The sequence below is a fragment of the Seriola aureovittata genome, chromosome 9 (assembly GCF_021018895.1).
Source record: "Seriola aureovittata isolate HTS-2021-v1 ecotype China chromosome 9, ASM2101889v1, whole genome shotgun sequence".
Taxonomy (NCBI): Eukaryota; Metazoa; Chordata; class Actinopteri; order Carangiformes; family Carangidae; genus Seriola; species Seriola aureovittata.
This window is the reverse complement of record NC_079372.1, coordinates 21143178-21170591: the sequence shown is the minus strand read 5'-3', so window position 1 is coordinate 21170591 and position 27414 is coordinate 21143178. Positions and strand designations below refer to the sequence as shown.

The 27414-nt window shown below is 44.2% G+C and overlaps 1 protein-coding gene across 3 annotated transcripts in view; it reads right to left on the bottom strand.

Moving 5' to 3' along the window:
- soga1 (suppressor of glucose, autophagy associated 1) overlaps nucleotides 1–27414 on the bottom strand; it is a 103646-nt gene that overhangs the window by 9353 nt on the left and 66879 nt on the right. For 2 of the 3 annotated variants that reach the window (XM_056383824.1, XM_056383826.1), the window contains exons 6-21: nucleotides 23486–23653; nucleotides 22741–22894; nucleotides 21472–22042; nucleotides 20222–20522; nucleotides 18761–18994; nucleotides 16171–16308; nucleotides 13275–13388; nucleotides 12034–12264; nucleotides 11465–11581; nucleotides 11203–11370; nucleotides 5609–5761; nucleotides 5340–5456; nucleotides 1988–2052; nucleotides 1712–1859; nucleotides 949–1557; nucleotides 1–268 (exon numbers count right to left, since the gene is read on the bottom strand). In XM_056383824.1, coding sequence (XP_056239799.1) covers nucleotides 1–268; nucleotides 949–1557; nucleotides 1712–1859; nucleotides 1988–2052; nucleotides 5340–5456; nucleotides 5609–5761; nucleotides 11203–11370; nucleotides 11465–11581; nucleotides 12034–12264; nucleotides 13275–13388; nucleotides 16171–16308; nucleotides 18761–18994; nucleotides 20222–20522; nucleotides 21472–22042; nucleotides 22741–22894; nucleotides 23486–23653 — 3556 coding nt within the window. The remainder of the gene's footprint in view (nucleotides 269–948; nucleotides 1558–1711; nucleotides 1860–1987; nucleotides 2053–5339; nucleotides 5457–5608; nucleotides 5762–11202; nucleotides 11371–11464; nucleotides 11582–12033; nucleotides 12265–13274; nucleotides 13389–16170; nucleotides 16309–18760; nucleotides 18995–20221; nucleotides 20523–21471; nucleotides 22043–22740; nucleotides 22895–23485; nucleotides 23654–27414) is intronic. The other variant, XM_056383825.1, reaches the window with a different exon arrangement.

The following is a 27414-nucleotide window of genomic DNA, read 5'->3' as shown; positions in this document are numbered from 1 at the left end:
CAGAGGAAACTCTGCGCTGCAGTTTTGGTGAGCCGTACTTGGGCGAACAGCACGGTCTCTCGATGCGGCTGTGAACTTTATCCAGCGACGTAGATATCTGCCGGGTTCGGGCCGACACCAGCGAGGAGGTGGTCGTAGACGAGGGACGAGGAGACCAGGCTTTGGAGTGTAGCCCCGCCCCCCTGCTGCCGGAAAGGTTGTCGGTTTGAAGCCCGATGCTGACGTACTGGGCGGCGGTCTGCGTGGACCTCGTGGACATGCCAACCGCCTGGGTGGAGGGAGGGATGTGACAGAGGAAGTTTAGTGCAACAGGATTCTGCAAAAACCTCCATCGTCACTTTTGTCTTTTGTGTAACTTTATAATTAGAAACAACATATATACGTTTTTAATTATGTACTAACGAGTTACTAGGATTTATAACTGGTAAAAGGAGCTTTATAGTAACATCATGTTGATGTGTTTCCCACATAAAATAAAGCTCGTTTTACAGTAATAAATACTAGTAACTCATTAGTAATACAATAATGAGTAGTAAGCATTAACTCGATCTTGCCAAATAGTGAGCTGCATCAATGCATGAAAACTTGTTTATAAAGTATTAACAACTGGATAAATAACCTAATTATAAACCATTTCTAAATCCTTTATAAAGCTCGTCTTATTGTGAAGTGGTTACTGAATCACATAAACTTAATTAATAATCTTTGTAAGATCCAGAAACAGGCCGATATGACAATGTTATGTTGACTATGTTCAAACAGGTTGAGACAGCTTGAGCTAAAATTAATAAATTATTATTTGAATTCATAAAACTTTCCAGAAAAACAAGAATGAAGTATGTTGTTGTGGCCATAGGCCTTCATCACATTCATGTTACAGTAGATCTTTTTTAAATAAACAGAAGTGTTGCGTCTCTTCTGTTTGTCTTGAGGACGGTAAGATCCCACCTGACTTCCTGGTTCCTTGCTGGACTTCCTCTCCAGAGACGAGGAGCGAATGGCCTGACGGACACAGTTGGTCATCTCCTTCATGTCGTCACTTAAGTTGGCAGAAATCTCCCCGATCTCCAGGCCATGGAAAGCCGAAGAGGACGTCATCCCGTCGACCACGCTGTTCGCTGAGCCACCGAGGCCGCCGGGGATCGAGCCAGCGACGCAGCTGCTCCTGCTCTCCAGCAGCTCCCTGTGCTGCTTGGACAGCGAGCTCAGCCACTGCTCGTACGAGGACGAGAAGGAGGAGGAGGAGGAGGAGGAAGACGGTTGTTGCTGCTGCTGAACCCCGAGGGTTTCCTCCACAGCCACGCCCCCGTCCCAGACGCTCGGCCCCAGGGACGAGCTCCCGTTCTGCGCCTGCTGTGGCTCTCTGGCGTGCTGGTTATGTCTCCGGTGCTCTATGCGTCTCACGGCAGGAGGGCTGTAGTAGATCCGGATGCCGGTGCGGTCTGGAGCGGTGTGGCTCCTCTGGACAGACTCCAGATCCAGCTCTGATCCCACCAGGCTGCTACAGGAGCCACTGGGACCGTCCCAGGTTTTACAGGTGTCCCCGACCTCTGGAGTCTGTGTCATGAGACAAGAGGATCAAATTACTTCTTAACTTCTTTAACATGATGCAGAAATAAATCCAGAAGTGAAGTCAGTAAGTCGAGAGTATACTCTATAATCTAACTGCACATTTCAAACCAGTAAATCTATAAAATTAGAAGTTATTAACCTCATTGGACAGGTAGGTCCAGTTCTTCCTGGTGAGGTCACTGAGCTCTGGACGAATCAGAAGAGGCGGGACTGCAAACTGGATTTTCTCCTCCTGGTCAGCGGCTCCATTGACCGTGGGCCGATCCAGCTCTGACATGGACTTGGTGCTTTTCATAAAAACAGAAACCAGAAGAAGAGATGTCGAGGTCATAAACTCGCACCTGCTTTTATTTATTCGCATGTTCAGGATTAATTTCAAACTAAGTGCTGCTAGATAATGTTTTTTGCTTGTTACCTTGGCGAACCAGCTCCATTGGCAACAACCGTGTCCGTGGATGACTCGCCGCCTGATGACTTCGACTGTGAGGACGAAGAAGGAACAGAGAGGGAAATCACTGAGGCTACGTTCACACTGATACGTTTTCATTTCAAAACACAGACCTCCGTCCAGACTAACACACCTGGAAACACACACATCACATGACCATTCACCTACACTGAGCATGTGTAAGTGTAAACAGGAAGTAGATTGTCTCCTCTGCAGTAAATCCTCTGAAGGAGGATCAGCAAAGACAGTTGTATTCACCACTAGTAGTCCAGGCTGATGAGAGCCAATCAGGTGAGACCGTGGGTGTGACCTCATCATTTACAAAGGTCTGTTTCTGTCCGTCCAGACAACAAATCAACCCAAGAGTTTTCAAAATAAAACACAACCCCAGTTTTCAGAAACGTGTCCAGCAGAGTTTCTGAAAGTCTCAGTTTTAGGGATAGAGATGCGTTTTAAAATGAAAACGTAGTCGTGTGGACGGAGCCTGAATCTACTTTTTAATTTTTTTATCTATAAACATTTAAATGACCTGAATCATCAGCACAAACAGCTTCCTTCATTTCTACACATTTACAGGAGACACATACATGTCGCTGCGATCCATTTCCTCTGGAGCTGTTTTGACAGGAGGAAGTGGAGTTTGGCATAATTTATCTGTGGCACACACACACACACACACACACACACACACACACACACACACACACACACACACACACACACACACACACACACACACACATACACAGAGACAGATGGTGATGCTGAGTCAGTGTGTTTCACACTCGAGGGGTGATCTCACACTCTGAAGCCAACCCCCCCCCCCTGCAGAATGACAGAGAGTGGAAGGAGGGAAACATGTGCAGATCATGTGTTCACTTGTGCAGATTACACTGATGGACTTTCACTGTCACCTGCAGCTCACTGACCTGCAGCAGAGGCCGTCGTGATGTGTTCACTTACACACGGTTAAATGCAGTTTCTACAAGCTGCAGGAAACATTTCTCTTCCTCTGCTCTCAGTGTTTGTTGTTTATTGTTGAGTGTCTGTGTGTGATGGAAAACAATGATGAACCAGTTTGTTTAATCACATTAATGATCGAGGTAAACACTTGAAATAACCGCCATACTGATGTCATATCGCCTGACTTGCAGCTTTGTGATCATAAATCTGTAAATTCAATGTGTATGTTTCTAACCTTTAGTTACAGACATGTGGGCGCAGAATATTAGAGACACATCTGAATACAGTCCAGTCCAGCACCGTTAATATACATACAAGTTAATTATCATCTCTATGACAGTGTCTCAAATCATCTCTCTTCCTGGGTAACGCTCCACCACAACGTCCCGTTCAAACTGGATTACATAAAGAAAACTAGAGTCACCTCCTCGTGGTCATATCCCTCCGCCACTCAGACTAGTTCCAGGTCACATCCCTGTTTATCCAGTCAGAGTCAGAGAAAATATGAACCATTTGTGTGAAATTTTGTCATAATTGCTGTGTTTTCTGAGGTCACAGTGACCTTTGACCTTTGACCTGCAAAGTCCAGGTGAACGTTTGCACCAAATTTGAGGAAATTCCCTCAAGGTGTTACGGAGATGTATTGTGCTCACAAGGCCAAAACCGTGTTTTGTGAGGTCACCACACCCTTGACCTTTGACCCCCAAAATCTAATCAGTTCCTCCTTAAGTCCCGGTGGACATTTGTGCCAAATTGTAAGAGGTTCCTTCAAACGGTTACTGAGATATCGTGTCCTAGAGAACGGGACAGACCACCTGAAAACAACCGGCGTGGAGGAATAAAAAACTGATTTATAAATAAACATCAGAATAGTGACTGTAGTTTTACCTCAAGTAACCCTGAAGCCATCTGTCCTGATGTGATCAAATGTCAGGAGGAGGTTTGTGTGCGACAGACACAGTGAGAGAGACTGAGACGGAGACTCGGCCTCCCGCCCAGCTCCCAGAGCACGACACAGACACTTAATGGAAGGAGTGAGACGGGATCACACTCAGCAGACAGGCAGGAGGAGGGAGGGGGAGGGAGAAGGACGAGAGGGGGGAAAAGAAAAGAGGGCGGGAAAGGGACGACAGACGCCCTCAGACTTCAGAGTAGTCAAACGAGCTCCGACCTCGCAGCGGTGAGTGTGTGTCTGACTGACGACCACTTTAAACACTGATGCAATCCCTCCACGTCGCTGCTGCTGCTGCTGTGTAATCAGCAGATCAGACCGACCGCGGTTTCCCGGTGAGCTCAGCTTTGACATTAAACAGCTCAACCGCAGGAAGGCGACAACACCGCCTCACTCACGTTACGACAGCCTCAGCAGCTGCGTGGTTACTGTCAACAACAGAGTCCCTGAGATGGGAAACACCTCCTTAAACATAGCAATCGTAACCTGAATTGTTGGGTCTGAAACCTCCACAGTAAATATGGTTTATTGATTCGGTTTCACTCCCTCAGAATCAAAGAGTCAAAGCTTTTTATTTTTTATTTCAGAGCTGCTATTTTGCATCTTCCAGTGTAACAAAAAAAAAAAAACGAAAAGAAAAGAGAAAGAAAGAAAAAGTGACGTGATGCTTTTTTCTCAACCGGGGAAAAGGAGTCACTTTTTCCAGCTGCTGTCAGGCTGCGTTCAGAACAAAAACAGCACTGTGTTAGCTGCGTTGGTGTGTTGCTACAGGTGCTGGTGAGAAGATGAAATACAATCCAGGACGTCCAGCTTAAAGTTATAATCTGTGAATAAGATATAATAAGATATTTCACGATCTGTATTTGAACGCTGTCTTCAAAGGAGGAAAAAAAAGTCTGAACTTCTGCTCAATACAAACTGTGTGGCTGCTGGTGAGTTGTGGAGATAGAACAGGAGCAGGAAGTCAGAGTTGCATTATTTTATTTAAAACCTGGATTTTGTGTAACTGCAGAAGAACCAGCTGAGCAGGAAGTGAAGTGACAATGATACTAAAACAGACCGGAGCTGCTCATATTGTCACGGGAGGAGCTCTGGTGTCGTGATGTTTGTAGTAACCGGTGTCAGAGAGGTGAAAGGTCAGAGGTGGTGGTGGTGAGGAACAAGTATTAGAGGAGAAATTCAGATGCTGTTTGTATCTGTTCATATCCAAAATAATTATTCATGTTTGTTTACGTTCGCTGGAAACTCTTCGACTCAGGACGATGCTTTTGTATTTGTATACAACCGCTCTTTGTCTCTTCTTCAGGGCATCACACACACACACACACACACACCACACACACACACACACACACACACACACACACACACACACACACACACACACACACACACTCATCTTACCTTCCCCTGTTGTACAGTGGCCTCTCTCAGTCTCTGCTCCCACTGCGCTCTCTCCTGGCTGAACCTCTCCAGCAGCTCCAGCTTCTCTCTGCCCCAGTTCCTCTCTCCGATCTGAAGCTGATTGGTCGACGGGCCGGTCGCAGCAGAAAGACACAGAGAAGAAGAAGAAGAAGAAGAAGAAGAAGAAGAGGAGGAGGAGTCCAGCGTCAGAGGAGGAGGAGAAAACATGGATGTAGATGTGTAAATAAACTCTCCTTCCAGCCTGTTACCTGTTTAGTGAGGTCCATCACAGCAGCGTAGGACTCAGCCAGGAGGTGCTGGTGTTCTTCACGCTCCCTCTTCAGCGCCACCTTCAGGTCTGGAGGATCCGGTGCGTCAGTAGAGGACAGAGCTGCAGCTGCTTTACCTGCTTTGGTCTCAAGCTGGGAAAGGGAAAGGAAGAGGGATCATGGTAAAGATCAGGTTGACAGTAATCCCTGCACACCGACTCCAAATCACACATTTATTGACAGCGTTGATCACAGAATATCAAAATATCCATAAATAAGTATGGATTGATCGGGGTAAGGATATTTAGACTTAGCCAAAATAGCAAAGTGGAAGCTACAAACTTATTGTCAGATTCATCATATTGGTGAGAAACAAAACAGACATATACGGCTAATTAGTCTAAATCTGATCATCCGTAGTTTATTTGTAAGTTAAAACAAACAAAAATAAAAATGTAAATCTGTTATTTGTTTTAAAACTCTAATTTTACTTTATTTGTTTATTCATACGATGTAGTTTTTGTTTTTGGCTTAGAATTAAAAATCAAATAAAATCAGGTGAATTTGGTTTTTGTTTTCAAACAAAAATCACGATAAAAAAGAATTCACAAAAACCAAAAACGGAGCATTTAGATTTTTTTGTTTAGTTTAGTCAGAAAACACTCTTTGCCACTATTCAAGACTAACCAAATTTCACACAAACAGTTCATATTTCATATGACTCTGGATAAACAAGGATGTGAGCTGGAACTAGTCCGAGTGGCGGAGGGATACGACCACGAGGAGGTGATTCTGGTTTTAGTTTCTAAATTACAAATGAATTACAGATTCTCTGATGATGCCCAGACCGCCGCCACTGAGTAAACACACTTAGTCACTTTCCATATTAGTTTAGAGTTGTGATTCAGCGCATGCACACACACACACACACACACACACACACACACACACACACACACACACACACACACACACACACACACAGAAAAACACATGTACATACAAATAATTCCTAGTTTAACACAACTGTGACTCATTTGACCACAGAGAGATCTGTGGAGGGAAATCCCAGCGTTTCTGCATGTTTCATCCTCACAGGGGTTGGGGGGGGGGGGGGGGGGGGGGTTTATAAATGATGTCATGGATGATTTCAGGGGTAAGACCAGGTTTTCTGAGTCCACTGAGTTCGGAGCTTGTTACTTTGATTCCTTCACATAGAGACAGACGTAAATAGAAATAGAAAAAGGAGAGTCAGCTGGTCAGATGAGATCATAATGATGACTTTACTGTGGCTCCTTTTTTCTTTTCCTGCTCCTCTGCTCGAGTCTTTCTGAAAACGACACAGTTCAAGGTATTTCTTCTGTCTCTCTCTCTTTCTTAACGTCTTCTCACTTGTCTCTTTGCTGCAGAATAATATGAATATATCACTTTTTAATCTTTTTCTCCTTCTCTGTGTTTCCTCTCTGAAGATCCCCCGGCAGTTCCCTCCCTCTCACCCTCTCTCTCTCTACATCCGTCCCACCCTTTCTCACCCCTTCTCTCTCTCTGCAGCTTTCTCACCCTCTATTTCCAGCTCTCTCACCCCCCCACCCCCCCTTTTTTTCTCTCTCCATAAATCTGGCCTGTTGTCACAAAGCCTGTAGGTGGGATCACTTGAAATTTTTATGAGCAGCTCTGCTTTCCCTTTTCCTCTGTCTGCGCCTCATAGTTCACACAGCCGACACCACCGGGCCCATCAATTTGACAAAAAGGCGCACACACACACACACACACACACACACGCACACACACACACGCACACCCCAGACCCATCAATCCTCCCTGGTCCTCTCTCTAGTCTCGCTCTGTGGCGATGGAGTCCATATAAGGCGCTAATGGAAACTGTCTGGTGGCCAATCAGAGTGCAACAAACGCACACTCAGCCCGTCTCCCGTCTCCTATGGCAACAGAGTGTTTCTCGTTAATGATGAACGCGGCCTAACGAGCCCCACATTTTAACGAGGTTTACCACTGAGGTGTTAAGGAGGATTTTACTGGCAGATGAGAGACGTCTGGTTCACGACTCGATACTCACCATTAGGAAAGTTCAATTACGTCTATTTATCCAGAATAAATATATATATATATATATATATATATATATATAAAAATACATTAATTAATTAAGTTTTCTTGGAATAATCCCATCAGGAGACTTTTCATCAAGTATCCGCACAGAAGCAGCTGTTTGTGGAACGAGCTGCGAGAAATGAACAACACCAATTAAACCCACAGGGCTCTCTGAGTGGTGAGCGGGAGGTTAAGAGGAGAAGGTTAATTTCACTATCATTAGAGCCCTTGTTATTATCATTAGACCAATTAGAGAAAGTATACACATCACGGTCCTGCAGAAGAAGTGCTGACCTATAGGAAAATAAAAAAATTAACAATATAAATAACACATTTAAAGAAACACACATGTTGAAGCTTAAAAAATATATTAATTTATAAATCATTGTTGTTAATTTTGACATTAAAGCGTAACAAACACATGGTCAGTGGTTAAAATAACAAAAGTGTGTGAATACTTTGTATGTAATCAATAATAATTGTTGATGTGACAGCAGCCCACAGTGTAGTGTGTGTAGTGTGTGTAGTGTGTGTAGTGTGTGCTATTTAAAGCAGCGTGTTCGTCGCCCGCAGCAGATTTTCCCTTTCAGAAACAACAAAGTTGATGTTCTCTGCTCACGTTACGTGAAGCCTGTAGCTGCCACCAGCTGTTAATCTGGGTCAAACACTCCGGAGAGAGGAGACGTGTCCCAGCTTTATAAATAAAAACAGCCTCGATATTTTATATTATATAATACATACACATGATACAGATGTTCAATATAGTGATGTATATATTACAGCTGAGCTTCTGGAGTCACATCTCAAACCTTTATCTCACATTTTAATGTCAGTGGTTATTTAAAGTTATAATCTTGTGTCTTAAAACTTCTCTGGTTTGAGAATTGATGGAAACATTTGTGATGATGTCAGAACACAACTCAACAACATACAGAACACAGGTCGAGTTGTTTTCAGACGTTTTAAAGTGGAGAAGTCACAGATTATAACTTTAACGGCAGAGGCGGCCTCAGGTTTGCGAGGACTTGTTCAATATTGAGTTGAAACGAAACGTCTTTCCCCTCCTCGCCTCGTCACCTCCGCCCTCCCTCCCTTCACCAGCGGCGTAGATTCAACAGATGTGCTGAGCGAGCGATCAGAGCTCCCAGCTGCTCGCTCGGTGTCACGGCAGAGACAGCGGGTGTTCCTAACATGTCCTCCAGTCGGGACGGATGACTAATCACACAGCAAAAAGAAAAAGGTTGTTGCCGCATGCTTTCAGGGCTCTGGATATCATTTCTACTTCAGTGACGGTGTTTGTTTATCGGGCTGAACGGCGAGGATAATTTCCTGTCGAGTTGTTTGTCAGGTGGGACGGCGTCTGAAATCAAATTGACTTGTTTAACAAAGCAACAGCTGGAGGCGTCGTTGCACCCCGCCAGGACGCCGTGGCACCGATGTGGTCGGCTGGCTGGTGGATGTCCACACACACACACACACACACACACACACACACACACACACACACACACACACACACACACACACACACACACACACACAGCACCAGGGCAAACTGACGGCATACTTTACAGTGTGAGTTGTTGGCAGAAGACAGATTGGTTCCAGCTGTGGCATCTAGGCCAGTGTAACACACACACACACACACACACACACACACACACACACACACACACACACACACACACACACACACACACACACACACACACACGCATTTGTTGCACAGATGTTTGTGTGTTTTTGTGTTTGACTGAATTAGTGACACAGTCAAATATAATAAAAAGGAAAAAGTCATATTTGTGTGTTTCAGCTCGACAGGATGAACTGGTTTAAAATCGCAGCTGATGATTTGATCTTTGATGAAGCCACCGAAGGTTCATCCCTAAATTTAATCTCAGAAAAGTGAGCAGCCAAGTCACATTCAAGGAAGCGGAGCGTGTCGCTGCTCTTGTCTCCTATTGGCTGCTGAGGGGAACCGCCAAACCGATCAGAAGACGGATGATACTGCACCACGACGCGCGGGTCAGAATCCCTCTGATCATGACGATGATTAATGACTCCATCAGTTTGTGTGTGTATGTGTGTGTGTGTGTGTGTGTGTGTGTGTGTGTGTGTGTGTGTGTGTGTTCTTATGTTTTGGTTTATTGTGTTTGTTTTTTTCCCCTCATTTCATTTTATCATTATTTACTCTGATGTGATGTTTGGTCCTGAATGTAATCTGATTTGTACATTTAGGGTCTTTAATTGTGACAATCATAGAACTAGAGTCACCTCCTCGTGGTCGTATCCCTCCGCCACTCAGACTAGTTCCACGTTACATCCCTTTTTCTCCAGAGTCAGATAAAATATGAACCATTTGTGTGAAATTTTGTCATAGTAATAATAATTATAGTAATTTTGTCAAAAACAAGAACAGCACCTGGGTGAAAGGAAAACATTCATTATGTGCTAGTGCTAGTTAGTTTCGGGACGAAGGTTATGGCTTTTACTGTTGTAATCTGCCTCTGCCTAATCTGTCAGGAAAATAATTGTTAGACTTTACTGAAGGAGGATAATGGGGACATACAACTGGTATAAAACAACAGATAAATGAGTGATATACTCTCAGGGACAAGAGGTAAAAAGCTATTTTAATTCCTCAATTTCACCAGGCCTCTCCATCTCTCTCTCCTTTATCTCTCTCTCCCTCCTTTATCTCTCTCTCCCTCCTTTATATCTCTCTCTCTGTCTCAATTACCAGGCGGTAACACACAGGCTGTGTTCTATCTCAGAGGCCGTTAATTAGCTCGATTACCGCCTCTGCTGCTGTTACGAGACAGACAGAGACAATGAGGAGAGGAGAGGAGGAGAAAACATTAAAGGCATTACTCACCGCCTGCAGACAGACAGACAGACAGAGTGAGAATTAAAGGCTCAGATGTACAAACAAACGACTTGACAGACGGAGAAGAAGGAATTGACCCCAGACGATGTCTTCGTGTTTAAAACCCACTTGTCAGAAATGAGCACCGGCCACCTCAGAGCAGCTTCTCCTTCCGTCTGTCTGTCGCCCTCCAGGTGCGCGATAATTATCCCGTTCCAAGCAATCCATTTATTCTGACTGTCAGCTGTAACTCCCGCAACTCACTGAGGACGACATTTCACCTCCACATTCACTTTTTCCTCTTGTCCTGAACTCATTTAGTTCGGCTGATTTCTGACGCCTGCTAAATGTCGACATCTGTCTGCTACATCTGTATCCTTGTAATATTGCAACTTTATTCTTGTAATATAACGATTTTATTCTTGTAATATTAGGATTTTATTCTTGTAATATTGTGACTTTAGTCTCGTAATAAACTTTTTTCAGATAAAACTCCGTTGTACATTATCTCAATTAAACAATTTGAATGCAGCAAAAGATTTGGAGCAGGTTTTGCAGAATAACAGTTTAGTTAAAAAGAGTTAAAAAGAAAGGTACAGCAGCACTTCCTCCTCCCTACCTGCGTGATGAGGCTCTGCAGCTCGGTCCTCTCCACTTCCCATGATGCCTTGGCCTTTGCAAACTGCTGGGTGAGTTCCTGGGAGCCTTGTCTCTCCTGTCGCAGCTCACCGCTCAGATCCTGCAGCGCCACCTTCAGGTCGGCCAAAGTGCTGCTCACAGCGCTCGACTGCAGGGGGACGACGGGAAGTTCACGTAAGAGTGTGTGTGTGTGTGTGTGTGTGTGTGTGTGTGTGTGTGTGTGTGTGTGTCACTCTCCTTACCTTGATAGTCGGGCTGAGCGGCTGTTCGTCTGCAGCAGACCTCTTGTCAGTCTGGTGGGCGGGGCTTGTCAGGTTGTCCTCCTCCAGCAGCAGGTAGAGATCCTTCAGGCTGTTCATCTAAAGAGCCAATCAGAGAGCAGGATCACCTGTCAGTCATTTACCTCTGCCGCCAACATGAAGCAGTGCCATTATCCGATATTATCCAGTACGCAACACACACTCAGTGGAAACTTCATGGGACAGTTTCATGATGTTTAATGATTTTAAATATATATTTTCATGGTCAATAATTGTTTCCTGTAAAATCTGCTGAAATGCAAAGTAAATATTTTTTCTAATTTACTGTTAAAGGAATTGAAATCTTGTACTGGAGATAGTTGCGTCCTTCGTGGGACCAGATTCAACCTCAAAAAGATGAGAATAATGGCTGAACAAAAACCTGATATATGATTTGAGGTTTGGAAATTGCGACTTGGAGACAGAGTATTGATTACAGATCTGCAAAACACATAAAGGAATATTTCTGGTCCATATTTCTGGACTGATGATGATGATGAGCCATCTCATACCTCCAAGACATCCTTCCACTCCGTGTCCTTCTTGCAGCCCAGCCTCCACTGTTTGAGGAAGCAGCGCAGCTTGAGGCTGAGCAGTAACAGGGCCTGTTTGAGGTGCTGAGACTCCTGGACCAGCAGAGTCCTCTCCTGGCTCCATAACTTCCGCTGCAGCCGAGCCTGGAGACCCAAACTCTGCAGCTGGAAGTCCCGACGGAGCAGAGCCTTCTGGTGCTCGTCCTGGATCTGAGAGCGGGGAGGAGGAAATCAGAAAAGGCCTTCAGGCTGGAAGTGTTTATTTGCTGAATGTCTGTAAGGAACAGTTCTTTGTCTTAGAATCAAACCATATGTTCACAAACTAGACAAACTGAAGAAAATAACTCTGTCCTCTCTGGAATAAACCAAAAGTCACTCTCCCTCCTCCGAATAGCTCAGAATCCAGCAGCTCGGCTTCTATTGCTTTTAACAGACGACATCACATCACTCTGATCCTCTGTTCCCTCCTCTGGCTCCCTGTCTGTTTGAGAATTGATTTTAAGATTTAACTGATCACTTTTTAAGCCCTGAGCTACATCGCAGCGTTATTAACCCCATGTGAGCCAGTACGCAGCCTCAGCTCCTCGGGTCAGGTCCTTCTGGCCGTTTCAAAGTCGAGGCTTAAATCTAAAAGTGACGCTTTTTCCATCAGGACACCTCGACTTTGGAACGACCTGCCTTGAGGACACGAGGCAGAGTCAGTAACTTCTACTAATCTCTTCTTAAAACTCGTTTTTATAGACTTGTTTTTACGTGATGTCGTCTTTTTACCGTCTCCATGACGCCCTTTTATTGCTTTTACTGTGTTTGTGTGTGAGTGTTTCTATATGACATCTGCGCCGTCTAATCGTTCTTATTTATATTGAAGCGTATTATTTGTCCTTCCTCCGTAACTCTCCCTTCTTTCTGTCCTGCTTCTGATTCGTTTGTCAAAGCACTTTGTAAGCTCTGTTTTTAAAGCTGCTATATAAATAGTTATTATCATTAATATTATTATTATTATTGTTATGATTATAAATAAGTCACCAGAAGCTTGTTTTTTCTCTAAAGCCAAAAAATAATGAAGGACAGACTCTCTGTTTGTTGTCAAAGAGACCTTTAGATGCCAAACACCTGATATTTCTGTGCAAATTCTCCTCTGGCGTTTCAGTGTGTTTGAGGTGTTTACAAGTTTTGTTTATTCATTTTTGCGTCTTGACTAGCCGCTGCTGCAGACTGACCTGTGTGAGTTTGAGAGTGGTTTCTCTCTCCGTCTCCAGCTCCTCCTGAGCTCCGTCAGCAGACTCCTCTGCCTCGGACAGCCGGGCCTGGAGCCGCTCACTGGACCGGGAGGGCTGGGGGAGACAATGAGGGAGATGAGGAAACGATGTGTGTAGAGAGGGATGAAGAAAAAGAGAGAAGTGAGAGAGCAGTGGATAAGGAGACATGGACGAGCAGGAAGAGAAGGAGTAAGAGACAGAACAGAAGCAGTAACAGGAGGAAAAAACGGCGAGGGAAGAGAGAGTTAAGAGGAAATGAAAAAATCATGAACAGCTAAGTGTGCGAAGCAAATAACACGCCAGTTTTGCTCCACATCACCCTTTAAATCACACGTCAGCTCCGGGCACGCCACTGTACATCCACACACACACTGACTGTCCCCCACGCCTCATTTGGCTGCTGAGTGAGTGCCATCCATCGACCCGCCACTGTACCATTATTGTCCTCTTTCACTCTCCACTGGGCTCCGCCTCTGCCCTCCACCACCCTCCACCCGGGCCGCTCACACCCTCCACTTGTCGGCCAGAAAAACTGCTCAGACCTGACTGTGCTCCGAAGTGACTGCGGAAAAATGGCAGCTCCTCGTGGAAAATGAGCCACAACATCAGAAACCATAGCAACGTGAGAGTTTAAATAACATCCCTTTAATAATGCAATATAAGAATAGCTTCATTAGTCTTTTATTCTATTTTATTATATAGAAATGCTACAATAAAATGAGGGGTTGAGAGGTTAAGGTAATTAATTAGTATTTGATCGTGATAATAAATTTTTATTTACAGTGTTTTTAAAGCAGAAATCGTTTAAGGGGGATTCTTATATTCTACTATTCTGTATTATAGGAGGCTTATTTGATTTGTTTTTCTTTTTTCTTTGCTTTAGATGAGTTAGATCAGAAGATCGATTCTCCTCTCATGTCTGTGCAATAACTGTGGAGCGAGAGGAGGGAATTATTTAGCTTAGCTAAGCACAAAGACTGGACTCTAGCCTCTTTCCAAAGCACACAATTATTAAATTATTCCCAACAGCATCTCCAAAGCTCGATTATCAACACATGGAAATGTTAAACCGTATTTATATCTCCGCTGGTTTTGCGAACTCATGGTTATCCCAGAGGGTGAGTGCATTCAGAGAGTTACAGCAGTTCATAGTTACAGCAGGTAATTCCCCATAAAAGCACAATGTTAGACGTAGTGCAGGTGGTTGTGCTACTTGTGACCTCTGGGCAGAGGCAGGCTGGACGTTTCCCCTTTGCTTCCATATGGAGGACTATGGAGGAGCAGGGATTCACAGGAAAAGTAATTAATCATTTCCTTAACTGCATGTTTTAAAAGGCTTTTCCTGTGACATCCTCCCAACTTCCATCCTTTATGCTACGCTAAGCTAATCCGCTCCTGCCTCTCGCTTTCATAATCGCAGCAAACAAACATATTTCCCAAAATGCCCTCGCGTCAGAAAGTTAACCTAGCTAGCTTAGCAAAGAGACTGGAAACAGGGGGAAACAGTTTAGCCCAGCTCTGTTTTAAGTTGAAAAATATGTCTACCAGCACCTCTAAACCTAAATAAATATTCTATTCTATTTTGTTTAATCTGTGCACAGACACAAATTGTAGTGATTTATATGGAGCTTCCATGTGGAGTTGACGTCAGGTAGAAGTTGTGAGGTTTGGAAGAAATAGTGTTGGTCGAGCTATAAGATACACTCACACAGTATAAGTGGCAGTATTATGCTGAATAGTGAGGGTATGTAAACACTGGGTGTTTGTGTTGTTGTGTCACTCTCTATTCATCACTGCTACAAACACGCCCGTCTGTATCTACAATATCTAACACTCACTTGTTATCGTTCTCTTTCATTCTATTTCAGTCTCCGTCTCCCATTCAGCCTCTCAGCCTCGGATAAAGATGCAGACAGACTCACACACACACACACACACACACACAGCTCCAGTTTCCATGGCGACACGCCGGCAAAAAGGTCAGCCAAACAAAGGTCTCTTCTTCCTGTCAGTCCCACAGCTGACGGTGAAGTCACTGTTTGTGTTTGTTTACGGCGCTGTTGCTGAGCATGAGATCGCCACCACTGCGCCACATCGGTAACTTCAAGCTACAGTGTGTGTGCGGTTGTGTGTGTGTGTTTGTGTGTGTGTGTGTGTGCACGTGTGTGTGCGTAAATGTGTGCATAAATGAGCCTTTAATTGGCCTGTGCAGGGCAGCTTGTGGATCTGTGTTTGTACATGACTTAGGGCTGGTATCTGTAACATAAATATTAACATTAAAAATTGCCATATATGACCTATGACTCGTCATCACATGACTAAAGCGCTGTACTTAAGTAACGCTGCTAAAGAAGACTGTGAGATACAATTGAAAACTCTGGAAAAAGCCAGTGAGTGGACCTTGAGTTAAGATATTTTTTGTCAAATTAAATATCGAAACTGCATTTATATTAAAACTGCAGCAACACATTCACTCACTATGACTGACAGAACATTTATTTACCAAAGTCATTATTATTGTTGTTATTGTTTGTCGTTTGGACAGAGATCATTTTTGTTTGAAAAAGGCGTTTTAAAATTTAAGATGCAGCCGTGTGGACGTGGTGTGAGAGAAGCTGCAGAAGCAACAGACGGGACGTTTTATTTGTTGCATTCTTAGACCGTGTCCGGTCAAACCTGTGGTGTTTGTCTGTCTGTGTGTTTGACAGAAAGAGAGGGAGGAATCTGACATTAAAACCTCAGCTTAAGACTCACGTCAGGTTCCGGCTGAAAAACGTTGTTAGCTGTCAGACCTGAGACGGACGAGAACTCAAGCTCCTCCTGTGTGTGGATGTTTCTGTGATTGTGAGCGACTTACCGATGCTTCATCCGTCTCCTTCTCCTGCTGCTCCTGCTCGCTGCTTGCCTGCTTTTCTGGTTCATTGCTGTCTGATTGGCTGTTCTCTTCAGTTTGACCTTTCACCTCTGGCTCTGTGTGGTCCCTATAATCAGGCTGCTGCATGCATGCATGGGCAAGTTAATGAAGAAAAAAAAAATCAAACAAACAAACAAACAAAAAGAGAGGGAGAGACAGGGGGAGGAGGAGAAGTTGTGGAACAAAAGGAAAAAGGAGGAAATGACAGAAAACAAGACAAACAAACAACAATAAGAAAAACAATACAACCATGATGGTGTCCATACATGTGACAACATTCAGAAAAATGGAAAATAAAAACATGAGGGAAATGATTGATGGATCTCACAAGACAAAGAAAAGGATGTAAAGGAAGAAGAGCTTGGTCAGAGAGGAGAAGGAGAGAGTGGAGAAAAGAAAGAAGAGGAGGATGGAGGGCAGAATGAAGGGCTGAGGGAGGACGAGAGGAAAAGAAAGATGGGAAGAAACGAACAAAGACGGAGAGATGAGGAAAACAGCAATGGGAGAGAGGGAGGAGGAGGAGAGATAAGACGAACGGGAAGGCAAGAGAAGGAGTAAGGTGGTTAAGATGAAATGTCAGAGCGAAGGGGAGGCGAGGAGGTAACAAGGAGCCGAGGAGGAAACGAGCGCAGGGTGAGATGAGGAAGGAGAGGAAGGAAGGAGACAGGGGAGGAGAGTAGCAAAGGAGGGAAGCGGTGAGGGCGGGAGATGGTGAAGATGAGGAGGCGTGAGGAGCGGGAGAAAGGAGGTTTAAAAAGAAGGAAAGGGGGAGACGGTTATGGTGCCCGTGCAGAGGGAAAGGAGGGAAGGAGGGAGGGGACGAGGAGAGAGGAAGGAAAGGGGAGGAGAGATCGGAGGGGTGTTGGGACTCAGAATTGGCCTCTAATGGAGTCTACACATTGAAGTTTACTCACTCAGCACTCTATAATTTCACAAAAGCTTTCTCCAAACAGGAAAGTTAGATCAGATCAGAAAAGACAACACAGATTTTAGAAGAAACACGTTAAAAATCCAGATTCATCATCGTAAAAAGCAAATTTAGTCAATTTAGTCGTGAAAGCCGCTTTTTTCCTGACGGATCTTTATTAGATTTGATGGTTTAAACATATTCCTGACGAAGTGAGGTAATAATGTGCCGTCGACAGTACAGCACAAAAACAAGCCAGTCGAGTGAATTACATATCTCATACTGAATTTTCTTAGTACCATTATATACTTGAGAATACAGTAGATGTGCAGAGTCGATCATAAGTCACTGTCAATCAGCGATAACCCCAGAATTTCCCAGTGGAGCGTTTCAAACACAGAATGTGATTTATGAAGTGTGACTGGAAATCTACTCAGACAGAGTCTCACTGTCTCATGAGCCGCCATCGATCATAATCCCAGTTACAATTCTGCACGGAAACGATGAATAACTCAAGACTATTTGCTTCTGTTTTCAGACTCTGGAGTTTGTGTTTTAAGGTTAAATTGGTTTTTTATTATATTCTTGTGTTTTTACCAAAGTTACTGCTCAGTCCTCAGTATGTGGTGTCAGGAAATACCTCACAGCAGCTAAAATAGATGGAAAACACCAATAACTAAACTTTTTAATCAAGTTTTTAAACCAAAAATTCAAACCAGAGCAGAGTCAGACTGTGAGTCCTGTTTATTATTTTCTAGTCAACAGAATCCGCCTCACTCAGTCTTAACAAACGATAAATCCAACGTCATTATAAATGAAAACAGTCGTGATAAACCACACGAGACGTAAACCCAGACTGTACGTTGAATTGTTTTTAATGATCTGCCGATGAAAATACATATAAATAAATAAATGGAGCTTAATGTTGCTCTTAATAACCTTCACTATGTCCATGCAACAGACAGGCTCCATTTGAGGCCTAAAGCAGCATCTAAATACTCAGGTCAGGAGGAAGTCAAACAGCATGCAGAGGACATGAGTGGGGGTGTGTGGAGAGGTTTACACCGGCCGCTCAAATCTGACTTCATCTGAAACATCCAGGAGGATTTCTGTTCACAATTTTACATTTCTGTTTCTTACTAAAGTGATGTTTGTTTATTCTCAACAGTGTTAATCTATAAAAATATGAACAGGACAGAAATCTGAGGGTTTTTTCCCATGATGTTATTTTTATGTTTTAGTCACCGCCAATGTTTATTTTTATCATAAACAGATCTGGAGCGAGCCAGAGTGTTTGTGTGTGAACGTGTCTCATCTTTATCTAATCTCCTGTTTGTTGTTGTTGTTGTCATCGTCAGGTCGTGGCCGCTGGTGCGTCAGATTTGAGCGCGCTGTGTAAATCCATTCTTCACCGTGAGGAGAAACTAAAGCAGCGTGTTTAAGTGGGTTCAGGAGTGTTAACCAAACTAATGGTTAGGCATTGGACCAAACACAAGCCTAAAGAATAGCAGAAAAGAAACTAGTGAAAACAGAAAATAAAGCCCAACAAAAGAGAAAAAGATGATAAAGGAAAGAGAAAGTGTGACGAGGAGTGAAGAGGAGGAGTGTGTCTTCTTTGTCTTTTACCTTCTCCTCTGCAGCGTTCAGTCCATTCTGCTCGTCTCCGGAGCAGATGAGGGAGGCGCAGGGTGAGGGCAGGGGAGATGCTCCTTCCACCTGAGGGTCCCTCCCACCTGCCGGGGGTTTACCCAGGCCGTCCACCCGCTCCACGAAGGCCTGCAGCTGGGTGTGCAGGGCCTGAAGCCTGCTGGTCAGAGCTCCGACCAGAGGCCGGTCGGCCAAGTCAGACAGTTCTGAAATCTGTGGGACAAAGACAGAGGAGTCACTCAGGATCAGCTGATTGACGGTTAGGAGTGATGTGCTGCTGTGGGCGGGGCCAGCAGAAAACACCTGTTTTAGACACTTTTCAAAACGCCCACCGAAACAATCCAACATCTGTTCAAATGAAGCTTCATGTAGAATATTTTCAGATCTTTATCTTACTGGTGAAACAGAACTTTCCTTTGGTGCTACATTTTCTCAACCGCTGAACTACTGTATTTCAAGCGCACATACAGAGCGCACTGTGTTACGCCGCAGCCTCAGGTCTGAGTGAATCAGAAAGAGATAAACTTCACTTTGTTTTGACGGGAAGATGAAGATGTAAAATCTTCTACATGAAGCTTAAAATTTAAACAGATGTTGGATTGTTTCACTGGGCGTCTTTTAAAAGTGTCTAAAACACTCCTGGTCCTCCTGCTGCTCTAAACTGAATCTACTGCAGGAAACACACCAACTGAACATGAACACCTCACACAACCCCACGTCTAACAACCACAACTACCTTTAAGCTTCCACCTGTCCTCTTTGATAAAGTCCTGAACCAGACCTCAGTTATGCTGCCATAGGCCTAGACTGCTGGGAGAACTCCCATGATGCATTGAGCTCTCTCTCTCTCTGCATTCATATCATCTTACTTCATGTCATTGTATTTTCTCTCTCCCCTAGTTTGTGCTTCTCCTCTCTCTCTCTCTCTCATTATAATTATTATTGTTATCATCATTATTATCATCAGATCTTGACTTCATCTTGTAACGAGCCTTGACATCATGTTTGTTGTGATTTGGCACAATACAAATAAAATAAAACTGAACTGGTTTTCAACAAATTTAAAAGGGAACTTACAATAGTTGAAAATCGTCCAAGATTTAAATTCCTTAATTGCCTTTTAGTTCTGCCTCATTTATGGTTCACAATGACTCACTGTAAATAAATCTAGTTTTATAAACAGTCACATGAACTGACTCCTTCATTGGACGGTTTTAGTGACCTGTCATCCTGCATCATCAGAAAGTCACAACAGTTTATTCTGCTGCACTTTATTTATCGTCTGGGACAGAGGGGGTCAGAACATCATCTGCTCTTGACTTTATCTGATGCTAATAATGGGCAGATGAAACCAAAAGACGGAGACAGTCCGTTCTGCAGAGAATAAAGGAGGGAAATTGTTAACAGGCGGACTCTGTGACGCAGCAGCAGGACGTGTACCTGACTGTGAGCCTGAGGTTTCTCCAGGTCACACGGCTCCGCTGCGTCGTTGCTGCAGACCTTGTGATAGATGGATGGGGGCGAGGAGAGGCAGTTGGACTCGGGGGAGGTCAGGAGCTGTATCGCCGTGGAAACCAAGCGAGCCTGGTCCCTCATGGCCAGCAAGGCATCATGGTCCTTCTGCCCCAGGCACCCAGGAAGCGAAGTTGCCATGTCAGCGTTGTCCTCAATCTTCTTTTTCCGTTCCTTGATCTCCGGGCCGTCGTTCTCGCCGCCCACGGGCTCTTTGCGGTGAGGAGGGCTGATGGGAAAACACACAGAGCACTTTGACGACTTCTTGTTCATGTTCCTTTAAAAAGTTGAGATTAAAAGTAAATTTTTGACTTTAAAGTGCTCAGATTTACTGACTTTTCAAAACCCACGAGCAACTTCTTTTTTTTTTTTCTTTCAAAAAAGCATCTAGCGTCTTTTTGGACAAACCATTGCTACTTTTGTGAAGAAGAGAGTCACATGAACGAACTTCTAACTCTTTGTCTGAGTGATTATTTTACAAGTAAACTCACAGCTCAGTCTTTGTGTCGGCTGGAGCCGGTTTCACAGAGACAGACTCTGACTGTGACTTAGATCTAACAAACAGTCAGACTTCACATAGAGTCTGAACTCATCTGTTGCACAAAGCACTTCAGTTCTTGACTTAAGCTGGACTGTGGCACGATGAATTCGGGGTATATAAATACTTTTTTCAAAATAAATAAAAATTGCTGAGGGAGGAACCGCATGCAGCCGCCACAGAAAACGATCCAGTAATACTCATTAACCCTCGACGTCCCTCATCTCTGCACTAATTCTGGCTGAAGTGGTTTCAGGTACTAAGCATCATTTACATGGAACGAGCTGCAAACTGCCCTCAAACTACAGTCTGACATTTCCTCTTGGAGATATTAAAACTTTATTATTTGATGTATTTTTATGAATGTTTTTGTTAATTCTTTGTTTCTTAGTTTTGTATGTGTTGTGTAGCCGTGTCGTCTTTGTTATTGATTGTCTCCTGTGACTGCTTCTTGTTCTCAGGTCTCTCTTGGAAAAGAGATTTTAGTCTCAATGAGATTTCCTGATAGTTTAAAATGACCAATCCAATTACAAAATATAAACTTTGTCCTGACTTCACACGATCAGATGTGTCATATACCAACTCAGGTCCGACCTAACAGTAATTTGACCCACGAATGTTGTAGGGAAAGTGAAACTACCTGGTGGGGAGGCACTCAGCGGAGTCTCCCGCCTCTGCATCCGTCTCCAGAGCCAGTCGCAGCGAGGAGGAGGAGGATGAGGAGGAAGGAGCATGGTAGGAGGCCAGGTCACAGCGCTGCAGGTTGGACAGAAGCACCCGGTTCTCGTACTGCAGCTTCTTCACCTTCCCGCTCAGTTCTCCGATCTGAAGCCTCGCCAGCCTGAGCTCCTCCTCCTGGGCGGGGGTGTCCGTGCTGATGAGCACCGCCGCTTCCTGTATGGAGTGCACGGGGCTGTCATTGAGCAGCCCGTCCGTCAGAGACGTTAACGAATTGGACGACAGCGTGGACGTCAGCGGCGGGAGTTCGGATTTGTAGCGGTTGATCTCGTTCATCAGGAGTTTGTTCTGCTCCTCCATCTCGATCAGAGACCTCCTCAGAAGCTCCGCCTCCTCCTCCACAAACTGGAGGTGTCTCTGGAGCTCCATGACGTTTTCAGACGAAGCCCCTCCTCCAAGAACCATGGCTCCTCCTGAGAGACCAAGACCCACCCCCAGACCGCCGCCAACACCAGAGAGTTCCTGAGGTCCATCTAGAGGAAAACAACAAAAACAATCAATAAAATAAATGAAGAAAGAAATAGTAAACAAAGTTAATTAGCTGCCTCCTAAAACTAATGCAGTCGAATACACAAGTCCTTCAGTCAAACTTCCTTCATGAACATGACACTGCTCAGTGTTTTAATTCAGCTCCAACTCAGCTAATTATATATGTCACTCAATAAACACTATAACAGAGGTGAGCAGCACACGTGTGTTTGGATTGTTCTGGAGGTGATTTGAGGTTTTTATCTGTTCATGAGTAACACCTCAGTCTTTTCAGCAGTATTCTCCAAAGCCTCTGACTGTTCACATCCTTCTGTCTGTTTTCTGTCACAACAATAAACTAAGACCAACTTCTCCTTCACTCTGAGCTCACAATAAAACAGCACTGCTCCCGTTTAGTCTGGGTATACAAGCGACTGACAGTGAATTCAGTGAAGTGATGAGAATCGATCGATAAACTCACAGAGAAAAAAGCAGCACTGCACCAGACAAATCTTTTAAAACTTTTCATATTAGTTCATCAACTGAAGTTAGTGACTCAGACAAACAGGAGCTTGTTGGAAAGAACTGATTCTCTAGGTTAACATGTAAAAACATAATGTCTCCAGCTCAAGCGATCGCGGAGTGACGACGCTCTGAAGACGATGTGATATTTGAGGACAGGCTTCAGAGGGTTAAAAACTACCTTGCGGCCCCTTCATGTCGTCCATCTCGGCTCGGAGCCCCCTGTTCTCCACCTCCAGCTCCACGATGCGTCGACTCAGCAGGTTGGCCTCCTCCTCCACCAGCTTCAGGTGGACTCTGATCTCCGCCTCGCGGGTGTGGGGGGAGTCCGCAACCTGGGGACGACATAATAGAGACATAAGGAGAGGACAACCACCTGTTCACTCACACACCTTTAATCAGCTGTTGACCTGCGTTTATAACAGCTTCTATCCTTTTATTTATATTAATAACTTTGTTTTTAAATGCTAATCGTTTTCATAAGTGACTGAAAATTCAACATTTCAACAAACATTCTCCCCGTTGTTCATTTAGTTACTGAAATGGCTCAAAAAGTGGGTTTGAGTTAATGAGCTATGTGGAGTTTCTAGAAACAGAACAAACGCTCCTCTGTGAAGTTTTCCCAGGCGTTTTCTCTTTTTCTTTTTTTTTTTGGCAAAGTGGGGAATAGAGTTTTAAAATGGGTACAAAGGGTGGTTATACTTTATAAGCCATGACCGTAACAGCCTGGAGGTTCTGCGTTCTGCAGCTCTAAGTGATGTGAAATGAAATTCTTCATCACTCTCCCACCTCCGCCCAGCGAGCCGTACTTCATGGGTCTTGTTACCTACAATCGGCAGCTTGTCAAACGTCTTGCTCCTGTATAGAATATGAAGTATAGAACTGCTCTACAGTGAAGATATAGGTCTTTTCTATCCTCCCCTCACCTCCTCCACGGTGAGCGTGGCGTCGACGTCTCCGTACAGCGACCTGTACTTGGCCAGCTCCTCCTTCATGGCCTCGCTGTCCTTCACCAGCTTGGTCAGCTTCTTGCACATCAGGGCTGATTCCTCTTTGGCAAAGTGGAGCTGACACTTCAGGTCTGAACTGTCCTCCTGCAGCGACGGGACAGAGCGAGAGAGGAGAGACACTGAGGTGACACCGATACAAAAACTGCTGCATCACACACAGAGGATGACAAATGCACAAACATGTCGTCGCATCTACAGCTGAGTCATTTAGTCAGTTAATCAACGACAATTATAAAACCTGATTTCTTTCCTTTTTTTTCTTTCCTTTTTTGTTGAGACTTGCAAAAAGACAATTAACTGATGAACTGAATGTGAATAGTTGGTGCTGCCCTGATCTGAGTGAGGAGAAAATGTATCCCTCCGCCACTCAGACTAGTTCCAGGTTACATCTCTGTTTATCCAGAGTCAGAAAATATGAACCATTTGTGTGAAATTTGGTCTTGAGTTATGGTTAAAAAGTGTTTTGTGAGAGTCACTGTGACCTTGAACTTTGACCTTTGGCCACCAAAATATAATCAGTTCATCCTTGAGTCGAAGTCGAAGTTTGTGACAAATTTGAAGAATTTCCATCAAAGCATTACTGAGATATCGTGTCCACGAGAATGGGACTGACGAGCGGACGGACAACCTGAAAACATTATGGCTCTGACTGTCGCCGGTGCAGAGGAATAACAAACAGACCTAAACCTCTGTTTGTGTCAGATATTATATGACGTGCTAAATATGAACTCATCCTGTGGTTGAAACAAGAGACAAAGAGAGAGAGAGAGAGAGAGAGAGAGAGAGAGAGGAGGGAACTTCAGTCAGTCTATCCTGGGAAAGAGGTTACAGAGAGATGAAGAGACGACCTGACACAGGGGCAGGGACACACAGAAAGTAAAAGCTGCAGACAGATGGATAAATGCAGTGCACGCACGCGCACACACACACCACAGCTGACCAGTGAGATCACTGCTCGACTTGGAATCTGCGACCTTAGATCCTTCCAGACTGACGGCTGGACAGCATCAGAGGACGAACATGAAGCATGTGATGAATTTTTTCTGGTGTTTTCAAACCGCACCGACCTTTTGACATCCATCTTTGGCAATTAACAAGACGCAATAAAGTGTCTGCTTTCAGGGAGATGAACACGAGCCACAGTTACTCAACAGGGATGAATTGGCTTTTCATTCTGTTTAAAACTGCCTTGAACTTAAGAAATAATGACAAAGGGCTGTTTGACTAACTCGCAGCTTTCAGCAACCGAACACTGAGGTCAGAGTCATGTTGTGTTTGTTCCTCATGAACAAATAACACACACAAAGGAAAAGAGAGACACACAGATGTCGTCCAGACTCTGAAATTAATATTTACTAACTCACTAGCACACAGAATACAGACCTGTAAGACTAATGGTAGTTTACAAGTGACTGAGAAAATGACTGTTGCACGACATAATAGCAGTGTAGTGGAAGCAGTATTACCATGACTGAGTGTTTCCACCTTGAACTGCAGTGAACCAATGACAGTCTCATAAACACAGATTCAGGGTTTCATACATCACAAACCTAAGGAACCAATCCTGTCAACCTGTGGGGGCGGGGGGCGGGGCTAAATACACCTGAAACCTTGTCAGCACAGAGAGTGAGAGAGTTAGCATCAGCACAACCGCTAACACTGTGTCAGACACTGCCAGTTACAAGCTAACAAACAACATGAACAAATAAAAGATGCTAACTAGCTAACGGTTCTGACCCGTCTGCTAGTCTCTGGTTCTGGTCTCAACAGACTCCTCCTCTGAGTCTGGGTCTGACTGAGGCTCAAACATGTGGCTGAGTCTCTCTGATGTTTCCTCCTCTCACCATCTTGATGCTCTCTGCTCTTTCACCTGTCCACCTGGGGCTGCAGGTGGTGGGCGGGGCTTCAGGCCTGATCCAGATTTCTCCATCAGGAAGTGAGAGGAGACGAGCTTCAGGCCCAGTTTTTGATTTTTTGTTTTCACTTTTTATGTGTGAAAACCAAGTGAAACAAAATATGAATCACATCTGAGGCTTTTTACGGGGTTTAAAACATGTCTGGAGAAACAAGAAACAGTTTATGAAGCTTTAAACCTCAAAGGATTACACAAGGAGTTGTAAAAGGTTACAAGCGTAATAATCCAGAACTTTCTCTTCAATAAAAACAGACAGATTGTCTTCACGTCCGTGTCTCTTTCCCCTAAAAACACACACCCAAACTCAGCTGCAACTACTGCTGACCTGAGGTGACCCAGTGCTCCCATTCCTCAGAAGCAGCTCTGTATTTGTTTTACGGCCTGTGGAGCGTTTCCAACCACATTAAGCGCGGCCAGCGCCAACAAATTTACAGCCATTTATGGTATGTGGCCTGGAGAGGAAGACGAGGCAAGAGACGGTGGTGAGAGAGCTGCCTTCAGACAGCCTCTGTGGAGAAGTTAGTCCTGCAGGTTTTTAATCCTCATCTCTATGGACATTGTTGTAGAGTTGTAAAGTTTTATTTCAGTATTGTTTGAACTTTTTTTGTGACTTGGAAAAAACAGGAAGGGAGGGAGAGTTTGGAAAAGTGAAGTCGAGGAAAAAGTTGCTCACTTCTTTGGAAAAGAAGAAGAAGCACAATAAAGAGGAGGTCGAGATATAAAGTGTGACGTTGAGGACCAAACATAAACGAATACTCGGCATGCAAGAATCACACTGAGCACAAACACCTGCAGGACAAGATGGAGGCCAGAAAAAAGAGGGAGAGATGTGGTGAAGATGAGAGGGAACACAGGAAGTGCTGCTCTATCTGCTCCAAACTGCGTGCGGCTTGTTTGGACTGATAGAGTGTGATCCCCAGAGGAAATAGGTCATAGACAACAGAGAGAGAGAGACACACAGTCATGAGCTGTGAGGCAGAAACACATCCGAATGATCCGACATGTGACATTTCTGACATGACGGTTGTGGTCACGGCTCCGGACAAACTTAATATGTTGATTCTGAACTCAGTCTGTGCTTGAAACAGAAAACAAAAGAATAAAACAGCTGATTTAGGGAGAATCTACAAAAAAAAAGGCTGATTTAACTCTGTGTACTTTAATGAGAGTCACCCGACAGAAGCAGTAGGGACGCTCTGGTTTTAACTGATAAGTCAATAATGTTTTCATTTTCCTGTTTACATCATATAAATGACTTTTTTTTGTCATTTATTCATTAATTAGATTTTATTGGATCTGATCCTCCTCACTGTATTTTCTTTCAGGTTACTGCAGATCTACTGCAGGAAGATGCAGTCTGCGAGATTAAAACTCGAATCACCTCCTCGTGGTTGTATCCCTCCGCCTCTCAGACAAGTTTGGTGTGAAATTTTGTCATAATTGCTGTGTGAAGTGTTTTCTCAGGTCACTATGACCTTTGACCTTTGACCACCGAAGTCTAATCAGTTTGTCCTTGAGTCCAAGTGAACGTTTGTGCCAAATTTGAGGGGATTCCCTGGAGGAGTTCTTGAGACGTTGCGTTCACAAGGGCAAAGTCATGTTTTGTGAGGTCACTGTGACCATGACCTTTGACCCCCCAAATCGAATCAGTTTGTCCTTGAGTCGTAGTGAATGTTTGTGCCAAATTTGAAGACGATCCGTCAAGGTGTAACTGAGATATCATGTGCATGAGAAGGAGATGGACTTACGGACGACCTGAAAACAATACGGCTGCTCTGACTGCCGCCGGCGTGGAGGATTAAAAATCTTCATCCTGCCTCGAACAAATTAAACGATAATAACTCTTCTTACATTTGTCTTTAATTGGACTGAATTATAGTGCTGTAGCTGTGGGGGGATTTTATTGGGTGGAAAATGCTGTAGGAAATGC